General features: G+C 37.7%; 1 protein-coding gene across 1 annotated transcript; it reads right to left on the bottom strand.

The window, feature by feature from the left end:
• Window positions 1-327: 327 nt before the first annotated feature.
• LOC136212709 (protein CHROMATIN REMODELING 4-like) lies at window positions 328-4,098 on the bottom strand. The gene is made up of 4 exons (XM_066002785.1): window positions 3,919-4,098; window positions 1,337-1,536; window positions 791-892; window positions 328-699 (listed from the first exon to the last, which is right to left on the bottom strand). The coding sequence occupies exons 2-4, from the start codon at window positions 1,493-1,495 to the stop codon at window positions 397-399; spliced, it is 564 nt and encodes a 187-aa protein (XP_065858857.1). The 5' UTR covers window positions 1,496-1,536; window positions 3,919-4,098; the 3' UTR covers window positions 328-396.
• Between the last annotated feature and the right edge of the window lie 15,411 nt (window positions 4,099-19,509).

The following is a 19,509-nucleotide window of genomic DNA, read 5'->3' as shown; positions in this document are numbered from 1 at the left end:
TTGTATTTTTTACTGACGAGGCATAATTGTAACAGAAAATTTCAGATGATATCAAGTGTTTCTGACCTTGTATTTTTTATAAGTTTTTTTTTTACAGTTTCTGTGTCTGAACTAGCTACATAAAAAAATGTTTCCAAACAGTAGAAATGGAAACACACAAATAGATAGCATCACAACTCAATTTTGGAACAACACAGGAATAGATAGCATACAGAGTTCATTACTTATTATTCCGAATACCAAACCTGGTTATTCTAAATGCGGAATGGAAACGAAAACAAAAACAAAAACGGGACAGGTGAACCTAAATTACTGAAAAAACAACACTTTATATTCATGACTAGCATCCATTCATACCGAACTTTAAATTCAGCTTGTGAATGTCGATATACCCACCTAGAAGAGGTGCTGGGTTACTGGGGGCTGATCCTCAGAAGAAGGCATAGAGTTATCTTCTGATGAGTTGACGATTTTGAGTCTCTCCACCTTCCACCTCTTTGCCAAATCTTCTTCGGTTTTAACCTTCGAGAAATACAAAGAGGAGTCTTTCAGCATTTGTTGCCAATTCCCCTGCCCGAATTTGCGAACACCAACCCATAGAGAATCAAGCTCTTGCTCTATCCAAAAACTCGTTGAACGAGTTGAAACATTGGCAACTTGAGAACAAATTTGGCATTGCCAAGTACCAGGAGGAACCAACTTCCAAGAAAAAAATACATGACCAATATCAGAATCTTCATGTAAAAAATAGAAAATTGGATATATTAGATAGAACATAAAATTCACATACGTCAAGGGGTGGACTATGACAATGAAGATGATAAGTGCGGGGGCATGTTTCGCAACAAAGCAAATCTCCACCGACATCACATACTACACACTCGTAGTAATGCTGTGGAACATAGCAAAAACACAGAAAACAAATCACCAGAATGTCATAGTAAGCTGAAAATTCAAGTTCGAGAAAACCAATAATGTAATGGGAAATCCTTTAGCAGATTAATAACATAAAACTACTCTTTCCATATAGATGTGTTGTGCTAAGACGGCTAGTTTGTAGCATTTCTTCTTATTCTCTTCATACCAAAGAAGAACTAGTGAATGACTTAACTTATAGAATTAATTTTAGGACACTTAAATGAAGAAATCATATATGGTTATTGCACTCGTGTAGAATTTTAAGCTTTATGGGAAACTTAAAAGAATGATGAATAAGTAATCTAGATAACAGCTTATTTGATAGTTTAAGAAGTATATATTATGAAATACTATAACATAGACTAACATATCAAGAAATATAAAGAACCAAGATTTTAGGAAGAAAGAGAAATCTTACCCCATCTGCTCCTACTTTTCGAGGAGAAATATTAGATGAGTTATCCTCATTTGTTGCACCAGAATTAGATGAGTTAGGCTTTGATTTCGTTTGTTTCTGTGAACGCTGTTTCCTTTTATGGCTGCTCCCCTGATAACTGCCTTTCCGCTTATCAATCATGTTGGGAGACAACTAAATGACAACGGAGCTCCAACGAAAACCTACATTTGTCCGATGATACTAAAGATTAGATAAGTTTCATCATCACATAACATCTTTAAGACCATATTACATCTGAAAGTTCATAATAGAATGCATTAATAGTTTCTGATCGAAATAGAATGCAGAATATTAGCTAAACTGGAAGAACATGGAAAGGGTGTTAGTGTCAGAGATTAATATAAGATATATGATTGGGCCTTAACTATTAGCTTGAACTTTTAGCTAAAACGGTTTCATGACATGACATGGTATCAGAGCCTCTAGGACCAAACCGTCGAGCCCCTGCAACCTCTTTAATTTGTGGAATTAAAAACACATGGCAGGATGGGCCTGTGTTGTGCACGCTGCAAGCCCAAAGGGCATTTGCGTGTAGGGGTGTATCAGAGATTAATATAAGATATATGATTGGGCCTAGTGCTATGCTCTTCAGAGATATAAAACAGTAACCCTAAACCACACAGACACTTCATATTTATTCTGCAGATTTTTTGTTTTCTAAGAAAAAAAAAATAAAGATTCAAAAGTAAATTTCCATTGAAAGGCATGATATAATTAGAACTCCGAAAAACAATTCTCTTTTTCCTAGCACACATAACATCAAATTACATAGTTCAACGAGACTTATCTTTGTTATCAGGATGTACCATAGTTTTACTTTACACTAATGTACTACTCAACGAAATCAAGAAAAACAAACAGCAAAGCTTTTTAGTTTATATAAAATTATAAGGCATATAGTCCGGTGAATAGGATTGAAGACATACATTTGAAAATCCCTGAAGACATTCAACATCAGATCATAGTAAGCAAACAAGTTTCAGCCTTTTATGAATGTACCAGATTCATCTTATCTTCAACTAACAACTCAAAAAAGTACAATTCAACAAGTCAATCCTAAAAATCTTGTCTACATTATGAGGTATAATATTTGTCTTTCACGTTCTCTTCAGATACAATTCAACAAATCAATCCTAAAAATCAGACCTTCATGAAAAGCCAAATTCTGAAAACCTAGAAATTTGATAAGGAAATTGAAGCAAAAACAAACAATCAATACATCATCTAATATGTAAGATGCCGATACATCAAGCCATAGCTTCGAAATGTACCCAAAATCAAAAGAAAAATCAATAGACAAGTATATAACAATAGGAGTTTTACCTAGAGAATGAGATAAAGGAGAAGAATTCAGTGCAAATGGGAAGAATTCAGTAGCAATTTTAAAAACTTGAAAAGAATAGAAAATGAAAATCCGATACAAAGATAAAAATTAAAAAAACAAATAGAAGAGAAGAATTCAGTAGTAGTTTTACCTAGAAAATGAGATAAGGAGAAGAATTTCAGTGCAAATGGGGAGAGAGAGTGAAAATGAGATAAGAAGAAGAATTCAATAGCAAAGTATAGAAAATGAGAAATCAATTCATTAAAAAAAGAAAGAGAGTAATGGTTACCATATTGAGAGAGTGATGAGTTGTACGGAGTGACAGAAAGGAGAAAGGGAATGCACCAGAATCCACAAAGAGAAAGAGAGTAATTTCTTAAAAGACATAATGCTCAATATGCATCCTAACCTTTACATAGAAGTCAATTGAATCCGTAACCTTTCAAAACCATCAATTCAGTCCTTAAAGTATACAATTTTCAGAACATTTTGAATCGCCTCAATCAGAGTTCGTATGAGCATATTAAGATTATAATACGAAAATATGTCAAATCTGTCATCTATATGAATAAGAGACTTTCCACCTACAGCATCCACCTCGACCAGGTGCTTATACACGTCGATGAGGTGCAGGGATTAAATTGAATAAACTTGATTTATGGCTTCGTTTTACTTCTGAATCCTCGTTTTAAGCCCCGACTTCAATTATTTGTGATGAAACCGTGTGAAAAATCCGAAAGACACAAGAAAATGACTTACATACATAAAATGATGAAAGTATACAAAAATATCATTAGATCTTATTAAAATGGTACGAAATAAATAGTAATTAAGTACGAAAAATGGTATAAATTACGACGATAACAACATCCCCAAAATTCAGCTTTGTTTGTCCTTGAGCAAAGAAAAGCTGAAACGAAAATTATATCGCCAAATAAATTAATGCAAGGATATGATTATTTTAATCGAAAATGAACAAAAATTCTATATTCAAATCTCAGAGCGAGGTATCAGAGCGAGGTATCCCCAAAATTTAGCTTTGTTTGTTTGTGTTTCGTTTATCGTAATTGCATTAGTTCCTAACAATTGGTATCAGAGCGAGGTTACTGGGGCGATTACGATCGGAGACGAAAAAACACCTGTGGAGAAATTCGATGGTTCGGATTTCGGTTTCTGGAAGATGCAGATCGAGGATTACCTGTACGGTAATGATCTGTACCAGCCACTAGATGACCAGCCGGATGATATGTATGATGAAGAGTGGAAGCTGTTGGACAGAAAAGCGATGATCGTTGTTCGCCTCTTGCTGTCCAGGAACGTGGCGCATCACACGGTGAAGGCAAAGACCACGAAGGAGATGTTGGAGATTTAGAGTTCGTTGTACGAGAAGCCTTCTGCGGCAAACAAGGTTCATTTGATGTGACGACTGTTTAATCTGCAGATGAGGAAGAACATAGCAGTGGTGACACACTTGAATGATTTTAATATGTCGATCACTTAATGAAGCTCTGTAGAAATTGATTTCGACGACGAGGTATTAGCCCTAATTCTATTATCTTCTTTACCAGAGACCGCAACATATGGTGGTACACGCCGCGCGTATTGATGACTAGATCCCACGTGGTGCTTGTGGATAAGTCAATTATTTCTGATCCAGTGTTTCACGCCTCGCGTGAGGAATGATGCGCCCCGCGTGTATGGGTGGATTTTCACTTCTTGCCCGTACCTGAAATACAATTCTCGAGAGCCGAGTTAGCTTGACGTTTTATTTTCTAATATTAATAAAAAAACACGGAAAATTAACCGAAAGTACGGAATTTATTTTTATTTCGTTATTTTATTAAAACACTCTATTTTTACAATTAAACTTATTTATTTCTTCTAAAATTAACCCGTAAATCACGATAAAAGATAGGGGTAAAATACCCCTATCTAACCTCCTCGGACTTTAAAGTTTTACTTGTCCTCAAGTAAAAGAAATCGAAAGACAAGGGATTGAGATTATTAAGAAACAAACCGTCGGTTGGTTTTACCAAGTGCGTGATTTCAAAGTTAAAGTTTTATGCAAAGTTTTCGGTAAGTACCTACGCAAACAATCGAGTGATCAAAACTTGTTTGAAACCTCCATGATCAAAATTAATAGGCAATATTAACGGGGGCCGATTATCTTTTGAGAACCCGATAGTACCTCACCAAGGGATTTCACTCTTACGCTCAAACTTTGGTGGGTCGGTGTTTTAGCACTCTTATTTGTACTTACTCGAGATCACTTTGAGTTTGCATTTTCATCCGGGTTTTTCCTCCTATGTTATGGTTTAGACAATATTAAAAATGAACCCGGAGGGGGGTTGTAATGTGGGTGGCTTTTTTAGTGGTTAATTTTTAAGAACTCGAGTTTAAACACCATTTTGATGATCGCACCGTGTTTTTATTTTGGCCTTGGCGAGTTTGTAAAATATAACTCGAAATTGCTCGGGTGGAGCTTGAGAATGCCTTTTGCTCTTTTATCGTGGTTTTTCTTTTTCTTTTTGTTTTGAGAGTGGCACAAAAACGATTTCGAGAACTTATGGAGCTTATTTATTAAGGCATTGGCTTATTTCGGGTGCGATTTGATTTTGTTGGTATTTAAACAAGAGGAAAAAGGGTTAATTGTTAAAAGGGTATTAGCAAGAAAAGTTGGTTAATAGGCTCGAGGGGGTTTCCTAGAGGTTGATGAAAACGAGAAAAATAATTTAAGAAAAGAATTAGACTAAGTGGGTTCGTTTTCTCATCTATTGCCATTTTAACCAAAATAGGTGTACTTAACTCGGTATTAGGTGCAAACTCTATGATTCAAGTGAAGTCAAAGCTCTCGAAAAATTGTGAAAGAATTAGAGTTCTCGTGCGAACTCTTTTCGGCTCAAAATTACCTCACAAAATTTTGGGTTTAAATTGTGTACTATCAAGTCTTCGCTAAACTTTCAAACATCCCGTTTTTATTGCCTTTTTAAATTTCATTATGGAGATGACATGTGGGTTAGGACTCAATGCTTTTGTTTAGTATAAACCTAGGCTTTGAAAAAAATTCTAGAACTTCAAAATTAAGACTAAAATTTCTCACTAAAACTGATCCTTTGTGTTCCGTCTTTTTATTTTAAGGACAAATAACGGAACTTTTAATTTATTTCCGAGGGAGGTAGTGTGTCGGAAAAATTTTCAGAATCGATAAATTAGTTCAATTATTTTGTTGTTTATTTGATTTTTATTTATTTTTGTTTTTGTTAGTGCAAAACAAACGATGAGTGCGGGGTTGCACGACCCTCCGCGTTATTAAAATGACGTCTATTCCAAGGACGTCGCAAAAGAAGAGAAAAACAAAAACAAAAATAGACATGAAATTAAAAATAGACCCTTTGAAGGTTTGGTCCTACGCGAGGCGTGCCCAAGGGGGGCGCCCCACGTGGGAGGTATGGTTTTTTGTTCTTTTTGGATCAGAGACTCAAATACACCGGGCGTAGTAAGAGGGGCGCCCCGCGTGTTTGAGTTTCTGGACGTTTGATACAGGAAAAAAAAGGCGATCACGCGGGGCATAAAAGGGAGTACGCCCTACGTGAAAGGTGCATTTTAGGCCGATTTTGGCCAGAGGCTCAGATGCGCGGGGCGTGACGGTGTGCACGCCCCGCGTGAGATATTTGGATTCGTATGGGATTTGTTTTTCGTTGATTTTAATTGAAGAAAATAAGGATAGTGCCTAAAAAGAACAAACAGATATGATACATATATACAAAGGGTTTGAGGAACGCAAACCGAGGCTACGTTTAGAGTCAGAGTAGCTCGACTTTCTCGTGATGTGTGCATGCTTACGGTGTTTTGAGGAATGTGGTTTCTCCATGTTGTGGAAGAGTGCCTCCGCAATAGATTTTCAGGCGGTGGCCGTTTACCCGGTGGGTTTCATTGTCGGGACCTTGAATGTCGACCGCTCCGGATGAGTGGGCATTGATAACGGTGTATGGTCCCGACCATCGACTTTTTAATTTTCCTGGGAATAGGTGTTAAGCCCAAAATATACCTAAAATATCATCAATAATTACATCAATATTGCTACGAATTTGTGCTATTTATACCTGTTTAGAATGCTTTTACTCTCGAATATGTTTCTTTCTTGCAAGGTACGTAAATATTTGGTAAAATCCAAATAGGAACGAAAAGAGCTTAAAAACAGAATAAAAACCCTACAAAAAGAGTAAAAAACAACGAAGATCAATTACACCTAAACGAGGACAAAGACGAAGTCAGAAACAGAAGAAAATGTCACATTCTCGGTTGAGGAAACAAGATTCTCGATAGAGAATTTACAAAAGCCGCGACCGAGAATCTCAAATTCTCGGTCGCGACACGCGTTTTTCAGCAGCTCCTTCCCTTCGTTTGAAGACCAAATAAATGCTCCCCCATTCTCGGCCAAGAATTAAATATTCTCGGTAAATGCAGAAATTCCTCCAAGTACAATGAACACATGTTTAATTCAAAGAAACGCGTTCGTTCGGGTGGATAAAGACGTCCTTTCACAACCCATTCACTTGCACGCCGTCGAATGTTTTCATGCTCCTTGTTCTTTGTAAACTTGTATCAATTTATATTTCATCTAATAAAGTCCGTTCTATTCGATAGATTTTCATGCAGCACTTTGGTAAAGGATCCGAAGTGGATTGCCGGTGTTTTCATTAAAACGTAGTTTAATTCAAAATCTTTACAAGGAAACTTTGTTGAACACTTAGACAAATTATTATCTCGAAAGAGTTTTAATTTGGTTAAGGTAGCGATCTAACCCGACCGTAGGAGGATTGACTACAGTTCAAAGCCTAAAAATTAGAGGTTCCGTCATTTATTTCATCGTTATAATGTATACAAAGTTTAAAGTTGTTTTCTTTGCTTAATGCAAACGAATACATTTGTTTACTTTTCTAAAGAACTAAACAATCATGTTTTGTAAATTCGTTCCTAAATCAGAAGTATTTTCTAACATTTGTTATTCTCTATTTTAATTCTCATTCGAGCAATTTCAAAACCAATTCTGATTTAACGATTTTCCATATTATAAATTTTAAAAGTGTATTTAACCAATTCAAAATAAGTTTTTGTTAAAAAACGTTCCCTGTGGGATCGATATCTTTTATTACTACAAGCGTATACCGTGCACTTGCGGAAATCGCATCAACATGTTTTTGGCGCCGTTGCCGGGGAACGCCAAAATGTTTGACAAAAATTTAGATTTTTCGTATTTTATTTCGAATCTAGGTTTATTTATACTTATTCAAACTTTTATATTTTATTTATTTCAAATTACTCACATATTTATTTTTCAAATTCTGTTTTGAAGGTAGTTTCGGTTCGTGCGAAATTTCAAGTTCATGCGCAGTTCTCGAAGTTCAGGCATCCCACCAAAACCGCTAGACCCAGAAATTGAAAAGACTCTTAAAAAGAACAAGAAAAACAAAAACAAAAACAAAAACAAGACTCCAATAAAAACTAGAATTACTGAGCCAGAAATTATGGCTACGCTTATGGATTACGCTAGGCCAGGAGTGGCCGGTGTAACAAACAGTATAGTTAGACCCCAAATAAATGCAAATAAATTTGAGATTAAGCCAGCATTGCTTAATATGTTACAAAATAACGTAACATTTTACGGGTTACATAACGAAAATCCTAACACCCATTTGACAAATTTCTTAGTTTTTTTTGAAAATCTAATTGAAGACAGGAGTTCCGTCTCCGGATTCGGAGATAGAGCCTATCAAATATTGCCAGGATGGTGAAATACACCGCCTGCACTAAGTGTGGGCGGATGAACTACCTGCACGCCCCTAAGGGCTACCGGGTGATTCACTCGGCCACCCTTAGGGCATACGGTGTGTTTCACCCGTGCGCCGCCTAGGTTTAACGAGCGTTTCAACCACTTGCACCCAAGGGCTAACAGGTGATTCACCTGCCCGCCCTTAGGGCAGGCGGTGTGTTTCACCCGCCCACCCTTAGGGCATGCGGGTGTTTTACTCGCCCCTCATAAAGGGGGCAAAATTATTTTTTTTTTAAATTTAGAGGTCGGACCCGCGTATGGGGTCCGAAAATAGGAAAAAAGGTTATACCTAGTTACTCAAACATCCGATTATTGTTTTGACGTAGATAATAAGAGAAATGCTTAGGGTTTATGGATGAATTTCAATTAACGTAAATAAGAAATGATGTTATTCGATTTGTTTATTATTTTTCAGACTTCTAAGATTGGCAGTAGTTCCATAAAGCAACACACTACTTGTCGTGTTGTCACTGCCTCTGCACTGAGGAACCAATACCAGTAGAGGCTGATGGAGGACGCCAGAGGGACTACGTGGCACATGATCAGCATGTTAGAGATGATCAGCAGGATGATGTTGATATGGACGTAGATGGCTCAGATCATCCACGTGAAAAGATGATCCCACCTCCTCAGGTGGTGAGGGGTTGAGGCAGCCGATTTGTTGCTGCTGGATCGTCATCTGTTAAATAATTTACATTCTTGTTTGATTTTTTTATCAGCTTACTTTAGTTATTATTAGAAGATTTCAATCGTTTAAATTTTATACATGTAATATAAATTTAGGGAGCAGCAAAGGCTCTAGGGATGCTGCAGCTGACGGCTGGATTGTGACGGAGCCGTTCCCCGACGATCCTATTAATGGTTCATTGATTCCTAACTTCATGGGACATATTGCAGCTAGGATTTGGAGTGGTCATCAGATGGTCATCCTTAGGTGCCATACCAGATCCGAGTTTTGCAGGAGGCTGCTCACATGGTGTGAGGGTTCGACGAGGAGGTCCAGGCACTTATACAGTCATCTCGGTTGGCACACCTTTTAGAGATCGTGTACGCAAACATTGATGCACCTCTGATAGCTGTTTTTATCGAGCATTGGCAGTCAGACACCTTATCATTTCACCTGCCTTTTGGTGAGATGACCATTCTATTGCATGACGTGTGGCAGGTTCTACGTATCCTAGTAGATGGGGATATGGTGACTGCTGACCAGGGCTCATATGAGCTTCAGACCACTGTTATAAATCTTTTCGGGGTCACTCGAGATGAGCTGTTGAGAGGCCACTACAAAAGTGGCGGAGTTGTGGCTAGTTCCTGGTGGGGTTTTATGTCATATAGACAATTGTTTTAGGATATAAATACTTGTAAATGAATTGTTCTTTGAATCACTTGTTTTTATAAGATATAGTATGTTGAACTATATACAAAGACAATCATCTTTTATTAAGAACTAACTAAAGTTAAATAAAAGGAAATCCCAAAATTGATTTAAGGTGATTATGAAGTGTTAATACAAGCATGAAATGAGACTAAAATTTATAATAAACCAATAAACTTAAAACCACTCCAAGTCAAGTAATATGTTTATGGGGTTAACATAATACTGTTGAGACTTGCATGTAATAATGTCTTCTGTTCTGAACAGAGAGCTGATCTCACAAGCTTCAGATATGAAGATATCTGGCAGTTACATGGATCCAGTGAAGGAGTTCATTAGGATTGAGGACCCTACTTGAGATAACATGATGGATGGATTTATCCTATATCATATTTTATCTCATATGGTATTACTATGTATAAGCAATCCTCAGACTCAAATAAATATTAGTTAGTGATTTTGGATTGTGGAGTGCGATAATGATCCTAGGGTGTGTGCGTCACTCGTTGGGTGTCACAATAAGTAACTACAGAATAGTTAATATTAGATTGAGCATTCATCACTCCTAATAAGTGGGAGAGATTCGTTTAAGTATACAGCTGATGAAGGATTGAATAATACTGGAACTAATACAGAAAGGTAAACGACCGAATAAAAAATTAATTCAACTATATACGATTAGTAGTAATAAAGACCTATTGGGTCACATATGAGACTTGGAACCAGAGGACGAGACAATAATTATTGGATGGAGTAGTGTGGGCCGAAATTTGATGTATAGTACATCTAGTGGGAATAATTGATTTATTGAGATAATTGTAGTTAGATTATAATTATGGTTAAATCAATTGTAGAATAAAATTTAATTAGAAACAATAATTTATTGAGATAATTATAATTAGATTATAATTTATTGAGATACTCAACCCACTGAGAAGAAATTGCAGACACTTTAACCAAAGTTATCTGATGTTTCTGTAGAGTGGAGGATTTTGAGTCTCTCCGTCTTCCACTTTTGTGACAAATCTGTCGCAGTTTTAAGCTTTGAGAAATGTAAAGAGGAGTCTTTCAACATTTCTTCCCAATTGCCCTGCCCCAATTTTCGAACACCAAGCCAAAGAGAATCAAGCTCTTGCTCTAACCAGAAACACATCTTTCCTAGATTTTTTGCTGAGTTGTTCAACAACATCACCCGGCTGTCAGCGATTAAATTTGGTGATTTTGAACTGGATGACACATTGCAAGGATTATAGTTTCCTCCTCGAGACACTGCAGTTGGATTCTACATATATATAAAGTAGAAAATTAATCATTGTTCATTAAGGAAATTTTTTGTAAAGTATACTTTCAAAAATATTCTCAGTATTTCTTTTTAGACGAGAACAGAATACCATCAGAGATGATAAATTAAAGCTTGAATCCTGCTGCCATGGAAGAGCAAGTTCCTTCCCTACCAATCACTCCTGAAGCCAGCGAGGCCTTCTGGGGTGTTGTACGATGTAAAGATTCTTACAAGAATTTAAAGGGTGTTGCTTCTTACCGCCCCCAGATTACTTCATACCGTCCCCATTTGGATAATTTTTCCATTTTAAAAAATAAAAAAATTAATTTTTGAAAAACAACACTAATTTTGGTCTAGGTGGGTGCTAGATCCGCCCAGTCAATGGGCTGGGCGGATCCAGCACACGCCCAGCCAATGGCATAATCATATACTTTTTAGCGACGGAAAATATAAAATTCGCTAATTTTTTGTGACGAAAAATGATAATCGTCACAAAAAACTGTTGGAATTAATCTAAACATTTTATTTGATTTATTTGTTTTAAATTGCATTTGAATAAATCAACCAGCCTTGCTTGTTTATAGCAACAGGAACAAGTCAAAGGTAGTAGTAGTTTGTTTGGAATCTGATGGATTAAAGAGTGGAGAAAAAACAAGATCGTTGACCTGTTTTTTAGCTACCAACTTAGTAGATCAGTTGGGTTTAAATATTGTATGTAATTCCTTTTGAGAGCAACACTCTTACATATTGTATTAATCCTAAAGCAATTAAATCAGTAAGTTACAGTTTCTTTCTTAGTTAAACTCTGTCTTTCATCCAATATCTGGTATCAGAGCTTCACATCCTGCTAAGTAACGATGGAGAGCAGTAAAGGCAAAGAAAGTTCGTTTGGTCTAAGCTATCCAATGTTGACAAAAACAAATTACACAGCATGGGCTATGAAAATGAGAGTGTTTATGCAAGCCCATGGTGTGTGGGAGGCTATCGAGCCTAAGGATCCCAAGATTGTTTGTGAAGATTTGTTACTGTCAATCGCTGAAGATTTGTTACTGTCAATCGCAGATAAAAGGACATCCAAAGCAGCATGGGAAGCGATCAAGACAGCACATTTGGGTGCAGACAAAGTAAAGAAAGCTAAGGCTCAAACACTCAGGTACGAGTTTGAGTCACTCACTATGAAAGAAACAGAACAGCTAGATGATTTCTGTATGAAGTTGAGCAGCCTGGTGACAAACATACGGGCTTTAGGAGAGACGGTTGAAGAGGCGTATGTCGTCAAGAAAATTTTGAGATAAGTGCCTGCAAAATTCTTGCAAATTGCTTCAGCCATTGAGCAATTCGGGAATTTGGAGACGATGTCTGTAGAAGAAATTGTAGGGTCTCTCAAGGCTCATGAGGAGAGACTACGCGGGCAACCTGAAACAAATGGTGGACAACAACAACTCCTGCTCACAGAAGAAGAGTGGTCAAGACGTGAAGGCAGCGAAGAGAAACTTCTGCTCACAAGAGATGAGTGGTTGAAAAGAACAAACAAGGGAGGAACTGGTGGCAACAGTGATTATCGTAGCAAAGATGGTCGTGTGGTTCGTGATAGAAGCAAAGTAAAATGTTTTAACTGTCACAACTACGGGCATTTTGCTGCAGAGTGCCGTAAACCAAAGCGAGACAGAGAATACAAAGCTGAGGTAAACTTAGCTCAGATCAAAGATGATGAGCCTGCACTACTGGTGGCTGAGTATGAGAGTGGTGCAGATGGACAGATAATGTTGTACACTGCTGGGAATGTTGAGAAATCAACTGGCATGAGTAAAGAAAGTGAAGTCAATATGTGGTATCTCGATAACGGCGCCAGCAACCATATGACTGGGCACCGTGAAAAATTTAAGGAGTTGGACGAGACCGTCACAGGCCAAGTCAAATTTGGAGATGGATCCCTGGTGCATATTAAGGGAAAAGGGTTAATATCGATGGCATGTAAAAATGGAGAAGAGCGAGAACTAAAGGAGGTGTATTATATACCCACACTCCGAAGCAACATAATCAGTTTGGGACAGCTATCAGAGGAAGGAAACAAAGTCGTTCTTGTTGGTGATCTTTTGTGGGTGTATGATGAAAGGGGAAAGCTACTTATGAAAGTCAAGAGAACCTCAAATAGACTATACAAACTCCGCATACAAGAAACTAGAGGAGCATGCCTGCTGACCAAGACAGAAGAAGAAGCTTGGTTGTGGCACATTCGGTTCGGTCACATGAATTTTCCAGCGATACAGTTGATGCAAAAGAATCAGATGGTACATGGCTTGCCAAACTTGATCCAACCTAAGGAAATATGCAGTGGTTGTCTCCTATCTAAGCAAGCACGTAAGCCATTCCCTTCTCAATCTAATTTTACTGCTAAGATAGCTTTAGAATTGATACATGGGGATCTTTGTGGCCCTATATCTCTTGTCACACCAGTTGGAAACAAATATTTCATGTTATTAGTTGATGATCATACTCGTATGATGTGGGTATATATGATTAAAACTAAAGATGAAGCATTATCAGTGTTCAAGAGATTTAAGGCTCTGGTAGAAAAAGATGGTACAAAACAGGGAATACAAGTGTTTAGAACAGATAGGGGCGGAGAATTTTGTTCAAATGAGTTTAACAAATTTTGTGAAGATACAGGAATACTAAGACACTACACAGCGCCATATTCTCCACAACAAAACGGTGTGGTAGAACGACGAAACAGAACGGTGGTAGCCATGGGAAGGAGCATGATAAAAGAGAGAAAAGTTCCACCACAAATGTGGGGAGAAGCAATAAGACACGCTGTGTACGTGCTGAACAGGTTTCCCACTCGCTCTCTGTCAGGAATGACTCCCTATGAGGCTTGGTTCGGTAAGAAACCCTACGTTGATTATCTACGTGTTTTCGGATGCATTGCTCATATGAAAATTCCTAGTGTTCATGTAACGAAACTAGACGACAGGAGTAAACAGGTTATGCACTTTGGAAGGGAACCATGTACTAAGGCTTATAGACTATACGATCCAAGCACAGGCACTGTGCACATAAGTCGTGATGTTGTGTTTGAAGAAGCAAAAGGATGGCCTTGGAACGATGCAGAGGCTGAAAAGGCTGCTTCAGGAAATTTCACAATAGTGGGGCATGCAGACGAGACACAACGAGATGGCGGTAGTTCTGAAAGTTCTGAAAGCACAGCCTTATCGACTGGAGAAACTATGGAGTCAACGCCTCAATCACAGAGGACAAGCAACAGATCAGGATCAAACTCGAATCTGGTCACACCACAGTCAAGGGAATCAGTTATGCACAATACTGAGGAAAGTGAGGAAAGCAGGTCTGAGACGTCTAACAACAACAATGAGCCAAGAAGATTCAGACGCCTCAGCGATATATATGATCACACTGAAGAAACTGAACTGGCGGAAGAATTACTGCTACTAGGCATTGATGAACCAGTTGTGTATGAACAAGCTGTGAAGAATAAAGTTTGGAAGGTGGCAATGCAAAGTGAAATCGATGCTATAGAGAAGAACAAGACTTCGGTGCTGACTGACTTGCCAAAGGGACATAAAGCCATTGATTTAAAGTGGGTATTTAAAATTAAGAAAGATACAAGTGGTGAGATTATCAAACATAAGGCGCGAATTGTTGCAAAGGGGCATGTTCAGAAGCATGGTATAGACTATGAGGAAGTCTTTGCTCCCGTTACAAGGCTGGAAACGGTTCGTTTACTGCTGGCGCTCGCTGCGAAAAATAATTGGGAAGTGCATCACCTTGATGTCAAGTCAGCTTTTCTAAACGGAGAGTTGCAAGAAGAAGTGTACGTGTCTCAGCCAAGAGGGTACAAAAAAGAAGGACAAGAATCAAAGGTGTACAGGCTATTAAAAGCGTTATACGGTCTACGCCAGGCACCAAGAGCGTGGTACGCTCAACTGAATAAATGCCTTCAGAGACTTGGCTTTATCAAATGTCCCTTCGAACATGCTGCGTACACCAGGAGGGATGGAGATGAGTCTTTGATCATTGGGGTATATGTCGATGACTTGTTGATTACTGGAACGAGTGTGTCAGCCATAATCAAGTTTAAAGAACAGATGAACAAAGAGTTTGACATGAGTGATTTGGGCAAACTGTCATACTATCTTGGGCTGGAGGTTGATCAAGGTAAAGGCTATATCGAGTTAAAGCAAGCTGCATACGCTAAGAGAATATTAGAGAAGGCAGGGATGAGTGATTGTAATCCTGTAAAGTACCCGATGGATCACAAATTACAGCTGAGCAAGGATGAAAGTGGAGTACCTGTAAATTCGACACAATTCAAATCGATGGTAGGAGGCTTGCGATATTTAGTACACACAAGGCCTGACATAGCTTATGCCGTTGGTGTAATCAGCAGATTCATGGAAAGACCTACTATGCTTCACCTGAATGCAGCAAAATGAGTTCTACGTTATGTGAAAGGTACATTGAATTTTGGCTTAGTATATAAAGAAGGAAGAGGTAACTATCTATTGTCAGGTTTCTCAGATAGTGACCTAGCTGGAAATATAGATGATCGTAAGAGTGCAGGTGGAATGGCCTTTTATTTGGATGATAGCCTGATCACATGGATTTCACAGAAGCAAAGGTGTGTCGCACTGTCCTCATGTGAGGCGGAGTTCATGGCAGCAACAGCCGCTGCTTGTCAAGGAATATGGCTGCAAAGAGTTCTCAGTCAAATTTCAGATGTGAAAGCTGGTCCTGTCATGTTGTATATTGATAATAGGTCAGCTGTTGATCTAGCAAAGAATCCAGTGTTTCACGGGAGGAGTAAACACATAGATGTCCGATATCACTTCATTCGAGAATGCGTAGAACAAGGTTTGATTGTCATTAAACATGTGAGCACAAATGAGCAGAAGGCGGATATATTGACCAAGGCATTGTCTGCAATAAAGTTCGAGAAGATGCGGAATCTACTAGGAGTTAAAGAGCTTCACTGAGTTTAGATTAAGGGGGAATATGTTGGAATTAATCTAAACATTTTATTTGATTTATTTGTTTTAAATTGCATTTGAATAAATCAACCAGCCTTGCTTGTTTATAGCAACAGGAACAAGTCAAAGGTAGTAGTAGTTTGTTTGGAATCTGATGGATTAAAGAGTGGAGAAAAAACAGGATCGTTGACCTGTTTTTTAGCTACCAACTTAGTAGATCAGTTGGGTTTAAATACTGTATGTAATTCCTTTTGAGAGCAACACTCTTACGTATTGTATTAATCCTAAAGCAATTAAATCAGTAAGTTACAGTTTCTTTCTTAGTTAAACTCTGTCTTTCATCCAATAAAAACATGCATTATGTTCATGATGTTTTTAAGAAAAAAAATGTAAATTTTATTGTTTCCGACTCATAATCATCCATTTTCAAGATTCGAATTGTTGCATATCAATTATTTTTATAATTTCAATTATTATTGTACGAGTTTGTGATTTTAGAGAAAGAATTTTTAGTTTTTTATCAAAATTATGAGAAGGGCAAAAAAGTCCAAATGACAGCGGTAACAGTAATTTGGCAGCGGTATTGAGAAATTCACAATTTAAACGACGGAAAATGGAAACATGTATCGCCCTCAATGGAAGGGGATCCAGCAATACTGGCTGCTTCTGACCAATTTCTGGAGTATGCACTCTCACCAATTCTATACTGCCTGCATTCAACAGAAGCAGTTGTTCATGTCCCTGAACTCTAGAACCAGGAATGGCTGCCCAGCTTCTTTTCCCGATGGAAATTCTTTGTTTCTCTCTCGCTCGGAGCCTTGCACTATTTAAACTAAATGGTTACTATTAGCAAAACGTGTATCCAAATAAAATGAAAAAAGCACATATACATACAACTTCTCTTTAACAGTTTCGCCAGATTTTGGGGGTAAAGCCTGATATAATTCCTTCCTTTCTTTACTCTGCTTCAACACCATCACAGCGAAGTATAAGCTGAAAGAGTTCAATACACATAAAATATATGATACCATACGAGAATGAATTTGCACTTGCCTGCATTGAGCTCTGGCCGTCCATTAACTCCTGCATAGTGTCCCTAATAATTTTTTCACCAAACTAAATTCAATCAGTTTCTTCTAGCACAAACCATTTGCCCTTGTTTCTATGTTTTCTTGGATATTCAATAGACAATAGATGTAGCAGACGAATTAAATATTACCTCAGCATCAAAAATAAGCACACCATAACACGGGATTCCAAAGGTGAAAGAAGAAAGTGATATTGCAACTTGAATATGTGGCACTTAGGTGTAGAGAGATTAATGACACGGTTATCTCATATGTCATATTTCTGTTACTAGATACTCAATTGTGTCATTTGATAAATGTAGAAATAAAAAATTTGTTGTTTTGTATATGGGGACTAAATTCGCAATTTCCAAAAGAATTGAGACTATTCTAGTACTATAGGCATTCGGGTCGGTGTTCTATGATGAAAATCTTTAAAGGATGTTTGAAAAATATGATCGAAAATGAATCATAGAAATATCATTTATTAGGAAGTCAAAATCAATCATTTTCCATTCAAAAGTCAAATTTTTTTTGGATATCTTAGTGATGTGTGTGCTCGAGAATATTAGAACACACTTTTTGGGCACAATTTGGAGGTATAACAAAGAAGGTGTGACTATGTGAAATTTCAAGCGAATTTGAAGGATGGAGGACATGTGTCGGCATGTGCGATGCACACACTACACGTATCAGCACAAGACTGGACGCATGAAATGTTCATGCCTGACAAATGTCAGGTTTATGGTAGTGTGTGCATTGCACGCGCCAGACAAGTAGCGGACACACATTTGACGTTGAAACTATCAATCAGGACTGAAACTGACATTTCAGTGGAATTTCTCACGGCTGGCTTTCATGATAGTTCATTATTTAATTTATTCAAATTAGTCGGCTTTTATGCTTTTATTATTGAATTTGATACTAATAATATTACTATCTAATATTTTTCATTTAGTTGATTCATTTTATTCATATCAATAATTCAAAATCGCTGAATCAATTTGAGATAAAAAAAATTTATCAAAATCTTATTTTATTCTTTTTAGTACTTAATTTGAAACTTGTTATTTTATTCATTTTAATCCCTATTTTGGAAATATTTATTTTATTCCTAATTTAGAACGTTATTTTTTATTCACTTTTATCCTTAATTTGAAATTTGTTCTTTCTTTTCATTTGATCGTCCCTCAATAAGCTTTTAATTTATTCAGCTTAGTTTATGTTCATTTTTACACTATAATTAAATGTATAACTATTTTAATTCATATTCATTCTATTGCTTTTGGATGGAAATAATTTAATTAGTGGATTGTTAAAAACTGAAATTTAATTCACAAATTACTCATCACCGCCCCCTCCTAGACATTTTTGCCCTTTTCATTTTTTGATTCAAAAACTGAAATTCTCTATCCTTTCCAAAATCAAAAACCCAAACAACATTCATGTCTGGCGGATACGACAAAGGAAAAGGACTAATGATCCCCATGACAAGTGGTTGTTAGAAAATCTAATCGAAAACAACGGTTCCGTCTCTAGATTCGGAGATAGAGCCCATCGAATATTGCCAGGAAAGGTGAAATACATCGCCTGCCCTAAGAGTGGGCGGATTAACTACCTGCACGCTCCCAAAGGCTAGCGGGTGATTCACCAGGCTGCCCTTAGGGCAGACGGTGTGTTTCACCTACGCGTCTCCTAGGGTTAGCGGGTGTTTCACCCACCCGCCCCCAAGGGCTAGCGAGTGATTCACCTCCCCACCCTTAGGGCAGGCAGGTGTTTTACCCGCCCCTACTAAAGGGGGGCCAAATTAATTTTTTTTTAAATTTATAGGTCGACCCCTTTAAGGGGGTCCCGAAATAGGAAAAAAGCCTATACCGAGTTACTGAGCCGTCCGATTATTGTTCTGACGTAGATAATAACAGAAATGCTTGGGGTTTAGAGACGAATTTCAATTAGCGTAAATAAGAAATGATGTTATTCGATTTGTTTATTATTTTTCAGACTTTTGAGATTGGCAATAGTTTCGTACAATGGCACACTACTTGTCGAGTTGTCACTGGCTCCGCACGGAGGAGCCAGGACCAGCAAAGGCTGATGGAGGACGCCCAGAGAGCCTATGTGGCACATGATCAGCATGGTATATATGATCAACATGATGATGTTGATATGGACGTAGATGGCTCACATCATCCACATGACGAGATGATCCTACCTCCTCAAGTGGTGAGGGGTCGAGGGGGCCGATTTGTTGCTGCTGGATCA

This window comes from Euphorbia lathyris, chromosome 1 (assembly GCF_963576675.1).
Source record: "Euphorbia lathyris chromosome 1, ddEupLath1.1, whole genome shotgun sequence".
Lineage (NCBI taxonomy): Eukaryota > Viridiplantae > Streptophyta > Magnoliopsida > Malpighiales > Euphorbiaceae > Euphorbia > Euphorbia lathyris.
The sequence above is the reverse complement of the archived record's forward strand: the minus strand, read 5'-3'. Positions and strand labels throughout refer to the sequence as shown.

Excerpts from the sequence above, each read along its gene's own strand:
- LOC136212709 (XM_066002785.1), bottom strand. The coding sequence starts at position 1,495 with ATGATTGATAAGCGGAAAGGCAGTTATCAGGGGAGCAGCCATAAAAGG. Across the intron at positions 893-1,336 it reads GAAAAGTAGGAGCAGATGGG|CATTACTACGAGTGTGTAGT; the intron begins GTAAGATTTCTC and ends TATGTTCCACAG. Across the intron at positions 700-790 it reads GTCATAGTCCACCCCTTGAC|TTGGTTCCTCCTGGTACTTG; the intron begins GTATGTGAATTT and ends TTTTCTTGGAAG.